This window comes from Rhinolophus sinicus, chromosome 14 (genome assembly GCF_057876585.1).
Source record: "Rhinolophus sinicus isolate RSI-liver-muscle chromosome 14, RSI-T2T, whole genome shotgun sequence".
Classification (NCBI taxonomy): domain Eukaryota; kingdom Metazoa; phylum Chordata; class Mammalia; order Chiroptera; family Rhinolophidae; genus Rhinolophus; species Rhinolophus sinicus.
Genome location: NC_142514.1, coordinates 123,209,220 through 123,227,443, shown reverse-complemented (window position 1 = coordinate 123,227,443; position 18,224 = coordinate 123,209,220). Strand labels below are relative to the sequence as shown.

Below are 18,224 nucleotides of genomic sequence, written 5' to 3'. Positions count from 1 at the left end.
TTCGTCTCTGTTGCCTCTCCAGCTGCTGCCCCAGCACTGGAGTTCAGAGCGAGTGATTCTGTCAATGGAGTAAGACTGTGCTTGGTACCTTTAAGAGGAGCACCTGGGACTGCAGCCACCCTCCGTCTCACTTGGCCACAATCTCCATTGGTTTTCACAACCAAATATTATGAGGGCTTCTCTCCCTGGCACTGGGTTGGGGGGCCTGGTGTGGTGCTGGTGGGACCCTTTGCTCTTTCAGGGGCAACCTCCCTAGTCGAGATATCCCTCCCAGTTTTTAATGGTCACACGTGGGTGTGGGACCAGCCTGTTCCATGTCTCTGCCCTTCCTACCATTCTCAAGGTGTCTTCTTCCATATGTCCTTAGTTGTAGGGCTTTGGTTCAGCAAAATTTCAGACAATTCTCAATGATGGTTGCTTTGTAGTTTAGTTGTAATTTTGATGTGGTCATGAGAGAAGGCAAGCACAGCATTTAGCTACTCGCCATCTTGACTGGAACTCCTCTAGCTTCTTCAATTAAATGTTTAGTTCATTTATTTTCAATCATTCTTCCTTTTCCTTTGAATACAGTGCAATATGTTTCTTACTTTTCTTTAATGCTCTTTATCCTAAACTCTATTTTTTAAATAAACACACAGAAATTTGTGAAACTCATCATAACTTGATGAATTATCACATTAGCTATTCTGATGGCTTTATAACCAGCACCTAGGTTCAGAACAGATTATTAACCACTCCAGGGACCCCCTTCTGCCTTCATTTACAATCTCCTTCCCAAAGGTAACCACTACTCTGACTTATAACATAAATTACTTTGCCTCCTTTTAATCTTGATATTAATGGAATTATGGAATAGGTATTATTTTGAGTATGGATAATTTTGTTCAGAATTATGTTTATAAAATTATTCCTATACTTCCATGTAGTTTATGTTCATTTTCATTGCTGTACTGCATTCCATTGTGTGAATACACCACAGTATATTTACCCATTCTAAGGCTGATGGACATTTGGGTTGTTTCCAGTGTTTGACTACTAGAAATAAAGTTGTTACGAACGTTCTGGAATGTGACTTTCAGTTCACAGCTGTACACATTTCTTAGGCATGTGGTAACAGTTGGATCGTAGCACATGCATATGTTCTCTTTTACACATGCATATGCTTAATTTTAATAAATAACTATCTGAGTAGTTTTCCAAAGTGAATGTAATGATTTCCATTCTCTCTACTAAGGTATGAAAATTCAAATTGTTCCACATCCAACCATTTCTTGTATTGTCCATCTTATAAAATTGTAGCCTTTCTATGAGTGTGCAATAATATTCCATGGTGGTATTTTATTTGTAGTTCCCTTATAACTTTTTACAACCATTAATTTTCAATCTTTCTGTATTCTTTCTTTTAGGTTTTATTTAAACACTGCTCTGAAGACACTACATTTAGAATACACACGCAGGACTGGGTGATTCAATAGACCTCAAGAGGACAGAGCCAACTGAGGAACATAACAGAGTTGCAGACTCAGCCAACATCAGTTCTGGGCAAAACTTCTGCCTAGAGTGGAGTCTCTAGGTGAATCAGCAGCCAAACAGATATTATCATCTCATTTGCATAAAAGTCCCCTGGTAGGTCCTGCTGACTCATAGATACTCAAACCCATTTTTGAAAAAGTAGCATTTTCCAACATCCTCAACTATCTGAAAAATACATAAAATCTTGGGAGTCTGTTACTTATTGATGGAAGCTATGAAGTCTAAGGCCAACTGTGCCCAGAACCCAAGTTGTAAGATAATGATATTTCATCCAACCAAAGAAGAGTTTCATGATTTCGATAAATATATTGCTTACATAGAATCGCAAGGTGCACATCGAGCTGGCCTGGCCAAGATAATTCCACCCAAGGAATGGAAAGCCAGACAGACCTATGACGATATCAACGACATCTTGATAGCCACTCCCCTCCAGCAGGTGGCCTCTGGGCGGGCAGGTGTGTTCATTCAATACCACAAAAAGAAGAAAGCCATGACAGTGGGGGAGTATCGCCGCTTGGCAAACAGTGGGAAATACCGCACCCCACCACACTTGGACTTTGAGGATTTGGAGCGCAAATATTGGAAAACCCGCCTGTATGATTCACCGATATATGGCGCGGACATCAGTGGCTCCCTATTTGATGCAAACACTAAACAATGGAACCTTGGACACCTCGGAACCATTCAGGACCTACTGGAGCAGGAGTGTGGCGTTGTCATCGAAGGCGTCAACACACCCTACCTGTACTTTGGCATGTGGAAGACCACCTTCGCCTGGCACACGGAGGACATGGACCTTTACAGCATCAACTACCTGCACTTCGGGGAGCCCAAAACGTGGTACGCGGTGCCCCCGGAACACGGCCAGCGCCTGGAACGCCTGGCCAAGGAGCTTTTCCCGGGCAGTTCGCGGAGCTGTGAGGCCTTCCTGCGGCACAAGGTGGCTCTCATGTCGCCCACGGTCCTCAGGGAGAATGGGATCCCCTTCAGTCGGATCACTCAGGAGGCTGGAGAGTTCATGGTGACGTTTCCCTACGGCTACCACGCGGGCTTCAACCACGGCTTCAACTGTGCGGAGGCCATCAATTTCGCCACCCCGCGATGGATCGACTATGGCAAAGTGGCCTCTCAGTGCAGCTGCGGGGAGGCCAGGGTCAGCTTCTCCATGGACGCCTTCGTGCGCATCCTGCAACCCGAGCGCTACGAGCTGTGGAAACGCGGGCAGGACCGGGCGGTTGTGGACCACGTGGAGCCCACGGCGCCGGGCAGCCGGGAGCTGAGCGCCTGGAGGGAGAGCCGGGCGCCCGGGAGAGCCACGCTGGGCCTGAGGCACCTCCAGCCCCGTCGGGCGGCACGCACCCCTCGGCGGGTGGCTACCAGCAGTGGGCCCCGCCGTCGCCGTGCCCCTGTGCGCCAGGCATCCTTGCGCCCCTCGCAGTCCCGGGGTTCTGCCTCTGCGGCCCATTCTGGGGCTGCTGCCGCCCGCAGCTCCCCGGAGCCCGGGCCATCATCTCTGCCGCCAGCCCCGGGTCAGTCTGCCGCAGATCTCCAGCCAAATGGTAGATGTGGTCCTGGTCGTCGTCTTCGGGAACAGGAGGCTCAAGAGTCCATTGTCCAGGCCCGGGCTAAGAGGTGCCTCTCAGTGGGCTCAGCGAGCACAGCTCGGGACCTTGATGCTGAGCACAGCTGAACCCTACCCACCCCCCAACCCCTATCTCTACATCGTGCAAAGGCTTCCGGGTGGTGCTGTGCCCCTGTCCCTAAAGCCCAGGGTATGCCTTTGTTTCCTACTGCTCTTGTGTTTGGAGACTCATTGATACTGGTCACATTTACATCTCAGAGCTTTGGGCACATTTGTAGGTCACGGGCCTTGCATGAGAGTCCCCATTGTTGCCTCTGATTGGGTTGAGTCCTTGGTATTTACCAAGTCTGCTGTAGTTTGTTCTTCCTCCCAGACCCTAGAATGTCTTTGGACATTGCTAACTCCTGTGTTGCCAACCGAGGTTTCATCCACTGGACACTCTTGTGTCTTTGCAAAGTAGGTTCTGCTGAGTTTGCCAGAGCCTGATCTACCCAGACTCCCATCCTCTGAGACAACTCTGAATGTTGCCCAGCTTTTGAAGAATCCTGGCCTTTGGTTCCCCTCCAATCTCCCTCCCTTTTTTCTTCCTCCCCCGCCCCACCTACTTGCAAAACTTGGCCTTTTTGACCAATTAGGTCAGTAGAGCTCAGAAAATAATTTATGATCTTTCTGAGTTATTGATGTATTTAAAATGTGTTATCAGTATTTGTTCACAAATATATTAAAGGTAATCAAAATGTTAATATCTGACTTTATTTCTAATATTGTCCATTCAACCGATTGTGAGGCATTGCGGTTATTGTTTTCTTCACTTTTCTTAATAATTATATCAAACCATTTTAAGCAAAACTTATTTTTATTGGCTGGTGAATTGTGTGGTGTTGATGAATGAAGTTGGAGGTGGCAGCTGGGTTCTGGCTGGCTGGCTGGCCGGCTGCGGGGATTAGGTTTGTAGCCGTTATTTAAAAGATGAGCTCTTGCAAATCATCTGGTACTTGACTGGGTAGTAGATCCCAAGTTGCTGGGAGAGACGAATAAGCATAGGACAAAAGTGCCCTCATCCAAATAGCTTCTCTCCAAGTCTCCACTGCTGTTTCAAGCCTGTATGTATATTTCACATGATTAATTCATTGATTCATCCTAATAAACAAGTCCACAAATAAGTGAACAAGATAATCTTAATTGGTTATAGGTGCTGTGAACAAACTAAAGGGGATGGGGCAATAGAGCAGAATGGGCAGGAGTTGGCCTGGGTTCTAATGATCAGGGAAAGCTTCTTAGACCAGGAGACCTTTCTGAGACCCAGCTGACAAGAAGAGAGGTCCAGAGCTGATTTCCACTTGAAGGAACAGCAAGTGTAATGGACCTAATGGGGAACTTGGTGTTTTTGGTTTTCCAGGAATAGAAAGGAAGCTCATTTATGTCTGGGGTATAGGAAGGAAGAAGGAGAGAGGCAGGGTCTAGGGTATGCAGGACCTTGTGATTCATGTTAAGTATTTGAATGTTTTTCAACTTGAAATAAGAAGGCATTGGAAATTTAAAACAGCACTTGACATGATCTTATTTGCATGTTTAAATAATCAGCTTAGTTCTGTGGACAATATGGGGAAAGGAGAAGTAGTTAGAAAATCTAAGTAATACAAGTGAGAGTTGGGGTTACTTAGACTTACGTGTTAGTACTGAAAATGCACAGAAGTGGACAAACTCAGAATAAATTTTGGAAATTGAAAATAATAGTTTGGATACAGAAGGAAACATTTCAAAGAAGCAAACCACCTCTCCCCTCCTCCTAGTTGTCCGCCACAGAATTTCAGTAAGGCTCAGGAATTTGAAGCACCGTATAAAACTGAAGGCAGGAGTAATGAAAAAGTAGTGATTGTTTGGAGTTCTGATGGAGGAGCAGCAAAAACCCATGTCACACCCCTACCACCATGCAGCTAGGCAACTGTATGTTTCCTAATGTAACAGGAAATGGAAGTGTATTCTGTGGAAAATCAAAGCTGAGAGTCTGAACTCAGGAACTCCAGGCATAATGGAGGAAGGGAATGAGATACTTAACTGAAAAGGAGGTATTGAGATGGTAGAACCACAAGATGGAAGCAAACTGGAATCACTTGGAAGGTAGCAGCCCTGGAGAGCAACTGGCGAGAAATAAACTTTTATGTGATAAGTACCTGAGATCTTAAGGGGTTTTTTTTGTCGTTCAATTTAGGTTAACTGTGGATACGGCAGTGCAGAGAAATAAATTCTGAAAAATTCTCTCTGAAGACAGTAGAATCTGAAATTTTTCTTATTATAGTTCAGAAATATTATAGTCTTTTCCCTGGCAGATAGATGCTCTGGAAATCCTAAGATAAAAACATTTGGGTTTTTGAAGAATAAGAAGAAATTTTTTTTTTTTCCAGAAAATATTGCTCTCATTATACTCATATATATTTTCACTCATTTACTTTCATACATTTTTCACTTATTTTTGTCCAATAAGGACACACAATATTAAGAATATAGTTTAGCTGTACCAATAAACTGGTTTCTAAATTAGTCTTCTTGAAAGGACAGGGAGCTGGGGGTGGTGCTGAAGGAGATTCTTCAAACTTATTCAAAATTCTATTTTCATGTCTACACAATTTGAACACGCAATTTGGATCACTCTTCTCAGTAAAAGATGCCCGTATCCAGCTGTTTCTCCACATCCAATAAGTTTTTGCTATACTTGGTCTTGGAAAAGCGAAGGACATCGATCATGAAAATTATGTAAAGGCAAGGACAGAGCCGCCTTTATCTCTCTGCCATGATCTCTCTTCACTTCTGAGAAATAACAACAGGAGTTTAGTGTATATTCTTCAAGTTTAGAGATGAAAGTCTTCATAGCCAAAAGTCTTATGTCGTGTGCTTTTATCAACTTATCCCCACCACCACCATCTTTTTAAAAAATCAATATTATACTTACAAGATCTAAAGACATTGTTATATATAGATCCTAGTCAGTCCAACAAAGTCAACTAGATCTGTGTAATTTTTTATTAATTCCCCTGCTGATGGACAATAAGATTATTTCCAAATCTTTGTTAATTTAAACAATGCTTTACTAAATAGTTTTGTACATAGAAATAGAATTATTGGGTTGTATTTATGTTCATTTTTGACTTTTCTAGGAACAACCCGATTGGCCTCCAATTCCTACCTCCATTGGCAGTGTGGGAGAGTTCTGGTTTCTCCATATCTTGGGCCATTTTTATATTGTCAGACCTTTTCATTCTTCTTCACCTAAATGGGTGAAAAATACTACCTTGTTGCATTTCCCTGATTGCTAGTGATCCTGCACATCTTTTCATATTTATCGGCCATTTGGATTTCTTCTTTTGTGAATTGCCTACCCTAAGGCTTTGTCCACTTTTTTGAGGTTTTAATTTATTTTATTTTATTTTATTTTTTTAATCTGTGGTAGTTTTGTGATTTTCAGGATACTGATTCAATGTCTATTTTATGTATGATAAAAAAAATTTGCCCTGGCCTGTAATTTCTTTTAATTTTTTAAAATGTTATTGTATTAGGGTTCTCCAGAGAAATAATCAATAGGGTAGATACAGATATATATGAGGAGCTTTATTACAGGAATTAGTTCAAGTGGTTATGGAGGCCAAGAATTCCCAGGATCAGGCAGATTGGCTGCCTGCAAGCTGGAGAATCAGGAATATGGTGGTATAATTCCGTCTGAGTCTGAACACCTGAGAACCTGGGTGCCAATGGTGTAAGTCCAAGTCTTGGGCTGAAGCCCAGGAACCACGAGTACCTAGGAGTATGTAAGCTGTCCCAGGGTAGGCAAAGAAGAAGGTGTCAGCTCCAGCCTAAAGTGAATTCGTCCTTCTTCTGCTCTTTTGTTCTGTTCAGGCTCTGAATGGTTTGGATGATCCCACCTGTATTGGTGAAAGCATCTTTACTCAGTCTAGTGATGCAAATGCTAATCTCTTCCCAAGACACCCAGGCAGACATACCCAGAAATAATGCTCCACCAGCTGTCTGAGCGTCTCTTAGCCCAGTCAAGTCCATACATAAAAATCACCATCACATTTGTCACTACATTGGAATCAGGTAAATATATCAGACAGTTCCATCTTGGTGCTTTGGTTCTTTAAGACATTTTTTTCACCCTGAGTTCATAAAGACATTCTTCAATATTTTCTCTCATAGTCTTTTTAAAAAGTTATGTTTTGTATCTTCAGTCTGTAATCGATCTAAATTTAAGTAAGTATCACATATTGAATAGTCCTTTCCTCCCCACCAGTTTGATATGCCACCTCCATTATATACAGAGTCCCACATACAAATACATTGTGCCTGGCCCTTCTGTACATAGATGTATTTATCCATTGGAGATCAAATATCGCAGTTTGATAAGGGAGAAGCCACCCCTCTTTGTTCTCATTTTGGAGATTCTTATTTGCCTGACTCCACCACTGACTAGATGTGTCACCTTGAATAAATTGCTTAATGTCTCCTTGACTCAGTTTCCTCATCTGAGAAATAAGGCTAATGGGATTTCCCTTATGGCTAATAGAGTCATAATAAGGATTTAAAGAGTTATTCTATGCAGAATACATTGAACAGAGTCTAGCATTTGATAGTCACCATATGTGTTAGTTACTTTTAATAATAAAGAGGGACTTCTGTTCACTAAAAGATATGAAAAAGAGAGTGAAAAGACAAATCAAGGAGTGAAAGTTTGTATTACTCATATCCAGAATATATAAAGAACTACTATAAAGACAGAAAGACTGACAGTGCAACAGAAAAAAGGACAAAATGTTTGATTAGGCACTTCATGAAGGAGCATATCCAACTGGCCGATAAACACACAAAAAATTGCTCACCCTCATTAGTAATCAAGCAAATGCAAATTATAATGAGACACCCCTATGCCTTCACCTGATTGGCCAAAACTAAAAAGGCTGATTATCAACAAAGGTTTGCAAAAGTTAAGAGCAACAAGCACCCTCATATGAAGCTAGTGAACGTGTAATTTGGTAAAAACTGTTGAAAAACTGTCTGGCCAAATAAAGTTTGAATTCACATAACCTATGACCAAGAGATGCACTTTTAGGCATGAATGAGGAGTGCTCCAATATACAAGTGGGAGAATGTTCAGAGCAACGGTGTAAGAAGCCAAAAGTGGAAACAACCCAAAGACCCAGCAACAAAAGAAATGTTCATGGGATTGAATATTTTACAGCCCCCAAGCCGAACAAAGTCCAGCTATATGCACTTTAATGAAGGAAAAATACACACAAAAGAATACATTAAAGTATATGAAATATGAGTCTATTTTTTAAGATCTTAATAACATTTTCAAAAATGGGTATAGTGTTAATTTTGTATTCTTTACGAAAATGAATACGCCTGTAGTTAGGATAGAGTTATTCTAAGAGGCAGATAGGGCTGTACTCCCAGAGGCTCCTGGGTGCCTGGCAATATTGTATTTCTTGACCTGGGTGGGGTGGTTCCACTGTTGTTCACTCTGCAGTTATTAATAGTTATTAATATATGTACAGTTAAGCTGTACATATATGCTTTATGACTCTCTGTAAGCACATTATAGTTTATAATTTTAAAATATTAAAGAAACCTGCTTTCTACTTTAAAAAATTATCATGTAGTGGTTTATAGAATCATTCAGTTTATATTGTGTTGTATTGTTTTATAGACTGTTTTAAAAACCTAGATTATATTTCTAATTTTTTTCATTCTAATATTATTGATGCCTTCTCTTGTTTATTTATTTTTTATTGTGTTACATTTAGTGAGACTATTTTTTCAAAACAGTTTTAGATTTATAAGAAATTGAGCAGATAGTTTGGCGATTTCCCATATAACCATCCCTAACCCACCCACTCACATTTTCCCCTATAATTAACAACTTACATTACTATGGTACATTTGTTACAATTAATGAACCAATCCCAACATGTTATTGTTCATTAAAGGCCATAATTTATTCAGATTTCCTCAGTTTTTACCCAATGTCCTTTTTCTATTCCAAGATCCCATCCAAAATACCAAATTACATTTAGTTTTTATGTCTCCTTATGATTCTCTCAGCTGTAACAGATTCTCAGGACTATTCCTTGTTTTCAACAAAATGTATAGAAACTTGGCAATTTGGGGCGTATTGTACAGGTATATTTATAATGCCCCTCTTGGAATTTGTCTGATGTTTTTCTTATGATCAACCTGGATTTATGCGTTTTCTGGAAGAAGATTACAGAGGTAAAGTGTAATTTTTATCACATCATATCAAGGACATATACTATCAATATAATTTAGGACTCTCGATGTTGAACTTGCTGAAATAGTGTTTGTCTCCACTATAAAATTACTACCCCCACCCTACTTACCACTCTGTACTCCTGAAGACAGTCAGTATTCTCAGGCCACACTCAGTGGGCAGGGTGTTACACTTCCCTCCTTTAGGGTGGAGTACTATATAATTTATTTAGAATCTTCTGCAGGAGAGATTTAGTTGTCTTCTCGTCCCAATTTTTTATTTACTCAACCATTTGTTTATATCATTATGACCCATAGATACTTGTTTTATACTTTGGGCTCTCATTTAATACTACTTTACTTTGTTGCTGAAATTGTTTCCTTTGATTCCTGTGCCCTCATCAATGTGTTTGTTTTTAGCACATCCTTAATTTTAGGCACGACAAGATGCTCCAGGCTCATGTGTATTTCCTGCCCGAGTGCTTGAAACTTTTTTTTCCTTCATTAGTATCACCAGTTTTTTATTTTAATTTTCTTTGAAAGTATCATATTTCTGGTTTTATTAATCATTTATATTTTTGTCTATGTTTTCCCTTCTGTTTATCATTCTATCATTATATTTTATCTTTCCTTTTCTTTTGCATAATTCTGTCTTATTTTTTTTTGCAAATGACTTAAGTTGAACATAAAAATCAATAGATTTTTAAATGTTATATCAATATTGTAGATATGTGGATATTTTCAAATAATATGTTTGGGTTCAGTATTTTTATTGTTGACTTTCAATTTTATTTCATGTGGTCAAGATTGTGCTCAATATGTTGATTCTATGGAATTTTTATTGATATTTTTGTGGTCTTACATTGGTACATTTTTGTAAATGTTTTATATGTATTGAAAAGCATTTTCCATTTGCTATGTGATTGTTATAGGTCAACGTTGTTAAAGTTGTTCATACGTTCAGAGCATTATTAATTTTCTTCCCTGCTCATCTACCAGTTTCTGAGAGAATGTTTAAAGAAAAAACTCCCACCATGATAACAAATATGTCAATTTTATCTTACAATTCTCAGTCTTTGTATTCTGTCTCAGTCTACAAGGTTAGATGCATAAAGTTCATCACTGTAATATTTTCTTAGTGAGTTTTTCTTTTTGATAACTATAAGAAGTCCTTCCTTTACCCTATAAATACATTTGATATTAATTACTGCTTGATCGGGTTTTTGTTGTTGTTTAATATTTGCATGGTTTTACTTTCCCACTCCTTTATTTTCAACCTTTTTGCTTGCTTTGTTTTAAGATTGCTTCAAAGAAACAAAAGGGCATCTTCTCTTTTGGTGGATGCCGCTGAGTAAGTATGGCTAAAGTCTCCTCTCCATGGGCGTCCTGTCCAAGTTGGAGTCTCCCAAGGAGCCAGAACAGCAGCGGAAGTTGTTCATCGGAGGTTTGAGCTTTGAAACAACCGATGAGAGTCTGAGGAGACATTTTGAGCAACGGGGAATGCTCACAGACTGTGTGGTGACGAGAGACCCAAACGCCAAGTGCTCCAGAGGCTTTGGGTTTGTCACCTATGCTACTGTGGAGGAGGTGGATGCAGCCATGAATGCAAGGCCACAGAAGGTGGAGGGAGGAGTTGTGGAACCAGAGGGCTGTCTCAAGAGAAGATTCTCAAATACCTGGTGCCCACTTCACTGTGAGAAAGATTTGTGTGGGTGGTATAAAAGAAGACGCTGAAGAACATCACCTAATAAATTGTTTTGAACAGTGTGGGAACATTGAAGTGATTGAAATCATGGTTGACCGAGATGGTGGCAAGAAGAGAGGCTTTGCTTTTGTAACCTGTGATGACCATGACCCTGTAGACTAGATTGTCATGCACAAATACCATACTGTGAATGGCCACACTGTAAGGAAAGCCCTGTCTAAGGAGGAGATGGCTAGTGCTTCCTCCAGCCAAAGAGGTCGAATTGATTCTGGAAACTTCGGTGGTGGTCGAGGAGGTGGTTTTGGTGGGAATGACAGCTTTGGTCATGGAGGAAAAGTCAGTGGTCGAGGTGACTTTGGTGGCTGTCATGCAGGGTGTCATGCGGGTTATCTGGTCCCGCTCCCCACATAAGAATGCAGGATATGGTGAGGCCAAAAAGGAACACCCACAGAGCCATAGATAGGGGAGTCATACCACTATAGTCACTCTGGCAGCTGGGTTGGAGACACAGGGAGCAGGAGCCACACGATGCGCAATCCGCCATCCACTTCTCTGCCTGCCAACCAACCGACCAACCCAGTCATGGCAGTTATATCAGTGGCAAATTGGCTCACTGGTTACAGCTGATGGCCAACCAGTCACAGCTGATGGCCATCTAATAACCGAGCCAGCACCTTTCCACGAGAGGCCGAGAACCTGGAACTGCTCTCCTGGGACTCTGTCCCCACAGTGGCAGTTGTGGTGGTGGAGGACCTGGTGGCAGGGGATGGCTATAATGGATTTGGTAATGATGGATGCAATTTTGGAGGTGGCGGAAGCTACAAAGATTTTGGCAGTTACAACAATCAATTTTCAAAGTTTGGACTCATGAAAGGAGAAAACATTGGAGACAGAAGCTCTGGTCTTTATGGTGGTAGAGGCTAGTACTTTGCCAAACCGTGAAACCAAGGTGGCTATGGTTGTTCCAGAAGCAGCAGTAGCTATGACAGTGGCAGAAGGTTTTAATTATTCCCAGGAAGCAAATTTAGCAGGAGAGGAGAGCCATGAAGTGATAGGGAAGGTTCAGTTTTGTGAACTCAGCCAAGCACCGTGGTGGCAGCGCCTACCTGCTACAAAGAAGACATGTTTTAGACAATATTCATGTATATAGGGAAAGAACTTGAGGACTGTATTTGTGACTAATCGTATAACAGGTTATTTAGTTTCTGTTTTGTGCAAAGTGAAAAGATTTCCAACAAACAGTTTTAATTATTTTTTTTGCACCCATGCTGTTGATAGCTAAATGTAATAGTCTGATCATGATGCTGAATAAATGTGTCTTTAAACACACACGCACGCACGCACACACACACACACACACACACACAAACAAAAGAGCATGGACAAAGTGAGATCACTAACCAAGACATTAGTCACAGTGATTATAGTATGTGGTTACTGATTAGATTAGACTTTTACCCAGGTATAAAGCCAGGCCCATCAGGATGTGGGAGGCTAGTTATCAAGACGACACTCTCTCTCTGGGTCCTGCAGTAACTTCACCTGGAATAAGGATTTTGCTGGTAGAAGGTAGGTCACTTTATTTTTGCTATTTGTGCTTGCAAGCAAACAAATTTTTTCCTATTACAGGTTTAAAGAAGTGACTACACTTATATACATGAGATTGTTATATACATTGGGATATCCTTTCCTTGAGTTAAAACAAGTTTTTATTTTTAAACTGTTTTTCAAACTTGTGGGGTTAATTTTTTTCTTAATATTTTTTTGGTAAAAGTCGCAAAGATTTTCAGGAACAAGTACTGCATTTAGGGTGTTGGTATCCAATGGAAATAAGAGCATTTCTAGAACTGGGAAAGGAATCAGTGAATTGGAAGGAACTTGGAAACTGTGTGGGATTAAATTAGAGACTTTGATTGGATAATGGGGGTATTGGAATTGGGACAGTGTTGATTGCATTAGAATTGTTAAAGGACATATATAGCCTGACCTTGAGCAGAGCATGTTTCATTTAGAGGCTGAATCCTTAAAGGAAATCCCTGGCAACCACTTTTCTATTCTGTTTCTATAAGTTTCACTCGCTGGATTATATGGTAGTTCTATTAATTTTTTGAGGAACCTCCATATCATTTTCCATAGTGGCTGCACCAATCTACATTGCTACCAACAGTGAGGTTTTTTTTTTTTCTCCCTTAAGTTCTTATTGTGAAATTAATATTGCCATGCTAATTTTCTTTAACTTGGTGCTAAATCAAAATTTTTTTGCCATTTGCTTATTTTCAAATATTCTGTATTCTTTTCTTTCGGTTTAGCTTTTAATCTTCCTTGAAGAGACTTTCCGTTACAGTGGAATGAGGAGCCAGCCATGCACTCAAGCCTGTGACGCAGGAGAGCCCTGAGTGACACCAACACCCCAACTGAGGAACCTCACAGAACTGCAGCTTGAGCCCTGACTTGGTTCACAGTGCCTGCTCCCCTGGGATATACTCCCATTTCCTTTGGGCACAAAATGCTGACCAAAGTGGAGTCCCACTGGTCAGTCAGCAAGCCTGGAAAAGATATCACCTCATTTGTTTAAAAGCTCAATCAAGTCTGAGTAACTGAAATCACAGATACACCAAACTGTTTTTAAAATAAATAAGGAATAGTGAAGACATTACTCCCATCATTCTCAGATCTCTAAAACGTACCTAAGAGCCTGGGAGCCCACTTACTATATTGCAGCCATGAAGTCTAATAAGCACTGTGGTACCCAGGGTTCAAGTGATATAATCATGACCTTCCATCCAACCATGGAAGAATTTAAAGATTTCAACAAATATATTGCTTACATAGAATCGCAAGGTGCACATCGAGCTGGCCTGGCCAAGATAATTCCACCCAAGGAATGGAAAGCCAGACAGACCTATGACGATATCAACGACATCTTAATAGCCACTCCCCTCCAGCAGGTGGCCTCTGGGCGGGCAGGTGTGTTCATTCAATACCACAAAAAGAAGAAAGCCATGACAGTGGGGGAGTATCGCCACTTGGCAAACAGTGGGAAATACCGCACCCCACCACACTTGGACTTTGAGGATTTGGAGCGCAAATATTGGAAAACCCGCCTGTATGATTCACCGATATATGGCGCGGACATCAGTGGCTCCCTATTTGATGCAAACACTAAACAATGGAACCTTGGACACCTCGGAACCATTCAGGACCTACTGGAGCAGGAGTGTGGCGTTGTCATCGAAGGCGTCAACACACCCTACCTGTACTTTGGCATGTGGAAGACCACCTTCGCCTGGCACACGGAGGACATGGACCTTTACAGCATCAACTACCTGCACTTCGGGGAGCCCAAAACGTGGTACGCGGTGCCCCCGGAACACGGCCAGCGCCTGGAACGCCTGGCCAAGGAGCTTTTCCCGGGCAGTTCGCGGAGCTGTGAGGCCTTCCTGCGGCACAAGGTGGCTCTCATGTCGCCCACGGTCCTCAGGGAGAATGGGATCCCTTTCAGTCGGATCACTCAGGAGGCTGGAGAGTTCATGGTGACGTTTCCCTACGGCTACCACGCGGGCTTCAACCACGGCTTCAACTGTGCGGAGGCCATCAATTTCGCCACCCCGCGATGGATCGACTATGGCAAAGTGGCCTCTCAGTGCAGCTGCGGGGAGGCCAGGGTCAGCTTCTCCATGGACGCCTTCGTGCGCATCCTGCAACCCGAGCGCTACGAGCTGTGGAAACGCGGGCAGGACCGGGCGGTTGTGGACCACGTGGAGCCCACAGCGCCGGGCAGCCGGGAGCTGAGCGCCTGGAGGGAGAGCCGGGCGCCCGGGAGAGCCACGCTGGGCCTGAGGCACCTCCAGCCCCGTCGGGCGGCACGCACCCCTCGGCGGGTGGCTACCAGCAGTGGGCCCCGCCGTCGCCGTGCCCCTGTGCGCCAGGCATCCTTGCGCCCCTCGCAGTCCCGGGGTTCTGCCTCTGCGGCCCATTCTGGGGCTGCTGCCGCCCGCAGCTCCCCGGAGCCCGGGCCATCATCTCTGCCGCCAGCCCCGGGTCAGTCTGCCGCAGATCTCCAGCCAAATGGTAGATGTGGTCCTGGTCGTCGTCTTCGGGAACAGGAGGCTCAAGAGTCCATTGTCCAGGCCCGGGCTAAGAGGTGCCTCTCAGTGGGCACAGAGGGCATAGCTCAGAACCTCAGGGCCCAGCCTCTGCCTGCTGGTGGACTCTCCACAGACAACCTTGCGCCGCTGAGCCCTGAGTCCCCGCATCCTGTTAAGCCTTACGGGTGCTGCTGTGCCCCTGATCTTCAACCCTTGGGGCCCCCATTAGATCCCGTTGAACTCATGCACCCTGGCCATTGCCTGCTGTCTCTGGACAGTATTACAGCCAATCTTCCTGACAGTGTCCCACTAATTCCTCCCAATGTCATTGGGACTCAGAGATGGTTTTCCAGGGATGATGCTGGAGATTGCAAAGCCCCTGTGAACCTCCCTGAGGTTGTAAGGATGGACCACTCTTATGCTCGTGTGGTCCTGGCCCCGGGCGCCGTTCCCAGAATCTCTTGGACCCCTGACTGTGATCTCCTGGGGCTAAATCTAGAGGCAGCTGCATCTCTTGAGTCCTGGAACATGTTCACTACCAAAGGACAGTCTTCAGTCTTTGAGCCCATGACTATTGAAGATTTTGCCCATTATGACTGTATCTGATCTTCAGTCCTGGGAACCACAGAAACTCCCAGCCAAGCAACAATGTGGGCTGGACTTGTCCCCAGTCATGATGCTTTAACTTCTAGAAATGACGCATTTCCAAGCTGCTAGATGTTTCTACTACTATGACAACCAGGGCTCCCAGTTGCCACTGCAGTGGACTTCCCCATCCGGAGAGCTGTCATCGAATGCCACAGTACCTCTCAGGGATTCTCAGCCGACTCCTGAATATTGATGGGCTTTTGGCCTCTGTCCTGCCCTAGATGCCATGGACACTGCCTGTTTTGATGGCACCCTCAGAATAATGCCTCCTTGCAGTGGTATGCCCTGGTAAGGAGGAAATTCTGAAGTGTTCTAAGTTAAATTATAGCAGCCAGAGAGTGCGAGAGACAAAACTGTTAGTCTGTTTATAGCTGTGGGCCAGCTAACAAAAGACTTCTCACATTCCTGTGGATGTCTATTGGAACTTTGGATTAATTTCCAGATGGCTATTTCCGCAGATTATTTTAGCTAGTCACCATCGAAGTCCTGGAGCCTCCATGCGTTGTTTACATGTGGGCTTTCCCTTCTGCTGCCCACTGCCAACCTACATGAGCAGACATTTCTTTATGTGGACTCTGCGTCTATCTCACAGCTGGCCTTGCTTTACCTTCCACCGTTTGCCTATGGCTAATGTAAATTTCTCTCAGCCTACCTCTTTCTTCCCTTTTTCCCCTACTTGATGTATAAAAATGCGGTAAAACTCTGGGACAATGGACATGTCTTTCCTACCTAGCCATGCCACTGCTGATTTAGACTCCATGCCCCAAGACTGGTCTTCCTTTTGTGTAACATTTGGCTCAGTTAAACCTTACTTTCAAAAAGACTTTTAGCCATGGAAATTTAAGATTGCTTGCCTGTTTGTTTGTTTGTTTGTTTCACAGCCTCCAGCCCCCAATAATCTAGGGCAACATTGGATGATGCTGAGAACCTGGCTGGGCTCCTTCATCTCCAAGTTGCATCTGGGCCTTTGGGCCCCTGGCTTCCACTGGCATTAATTGCTATGGCCACAACTGAGCCCCAGGAACCTCTCATAGTTCTGCTACTCTGACACATGCGACCTTCCAGGCCAACACACAGGCCACTGCTCCTGCTGAAACTAGACCTTTTGCCCAGTGAGTCTGTCAGCCCTCAGGAATTTTTGTAATTTTATTGATGTATATTAAACTTGTTATCCTAGGTGTATCTGCAAAACAAAGAAAGGTAAAATCCAAAAAAAAAAAATGTTTAAAACCAGAGTTATATAAAAGATATATCTTGTTAAAAACAAGACAACAAGGACCAAAATGGAGTCACTTATGCTAAGCTTCACATCACCAAACCAAGACTTAATTACAGTTTCCATTTTTCCAGAAATGGAATCTTAAACCCATCAGTCAGGAATCATCTGATCAGCACTAACTGATAATCCGCCTGACAGAGCCCTGCCATCTCCTAAAGAAAAGTAGCCTTACATTAACCAACCCACGTGTCTTGCCTCATAGTATAACGTTCTTCTTCCCGTTCCCTTTTGACTTTCATTTTGTATAGCTCTTCCGAGCTCCTTTCTATCTGCTAGATTGGATGTTGCCCAATTTGAATTGATTTTGGCTCAAATAAACTCTTAACGTTTTAAATATGCCTCAGCTTATCTTTTAACAATCTAAAACAAAGTGATTTTAAAAAGTTAAAGGTAAAAGAACAGGCAAAACTCTATCAAGCAAAATAGAAACAGAAAGCAGGAGTTCTGTACCTAAATATCAGACAAACTAGAACTGAGTTTCAAATGTACATAGAAAGGCTCTTTATAAAGCTAAAGGCTAAATTTCACCATGAAAATATGGCACTCATGAATATCCATGCAACTTTGATAAAGTATAAATCACAGAAAATAAAACAAGTTAAAAGAAGCACATTAAAATACGATATTATATGTGATATTGTGACTTATCATAATATTTGGTCTTCATCCTAGATTCTGGCACAGGGCTTCTAAAATCCTTAGAATTTCCTAAGAGATAAAAGTTATAAAGTTGCCTTTTGTTATGTTAGTAAGGCAACTTTTGGAATGCACCTTAGTCACCTAAGGATGGGGGTTTGTCACCAGAGAAACCAACGGAGTGATTAGAGGGTTGGAACTTTAAGTCTCGCCCCCCAGGCCTCCCCCCACCCCCAGCCCCTGGGAGGGGAAGGCTGGAGGCTAAATCAATCACCAGTGGCCAGTGATTTAATCAGTCATATAAGTTCTGCATAAGAACCTCCCTAAAAACCCAAAAGAACAGGGTTTGAGGATTTTCCAGGTGGGTGAACCTGAGGAGGTGTTGGGAGAGTGGCATTCCTGCAGAGCATGGATGCTCCATCCCCTTTCTCCATACCTTGCTCCATGCATCTCTTCCATCTGGCTGTCCCTGAGTTATGTCCTTTTATAATA

General features: G+C 42.8%; 2 protein-coding genes and 1 pseudogene across 2 annotated transcripts in view; all 3 read left to right on the top strand.

Moving 5' to 3' along the window:
- The window catches only part of LOC109450317 (lysine-specific demethylase 4D-like), a 28,816-nt gene extending 24,958 nt beyond the window's left edge, over nt 1-3,858 (top strand). The window contains exon 3 of the mRNA XM_019737502.3: nt 1,407-3,858. Within this exon, the coding sequence (XP_019593061.3) occupies nt 1,739-3,223 (1,485 nt within the window). The 5' untranslated portion in view covers nt 1,407-1,738 and the 3' untranslated portion in view covers nt 3,224-3,858. The remainder of the gene's footprint in view (nt 1-1,406) is intronic.
- A 6,101-nt stretch (nt 3,859-9,959) lies between these two features.
- On the top strand, nt 9,960-12,230 carry LOC109450310 (heterogeneous nuclear ribonucleoprotein A1-like; annotated as a pseudogene).
- Nucleotides 12,231-13,804: 1,574 nt separating this feature from the next.
- LOC141572333 (lysine-specific demethylase 4D-like) lies at nt 13,805-15,904 on the top strand. The gene has a single exon (XM_074337072.2). It carries the CDS (start codon nt 13,805-13,807, stop codon nt 15,773-15,775), a length of 1,971 nt encoding a protein of 656 aa, XP_074193173.2. The 3' UTR covers nt 15,776-15,904.
- Nucleotides 15,905-18,224: the final 2,320 nt, after the last annotated feature.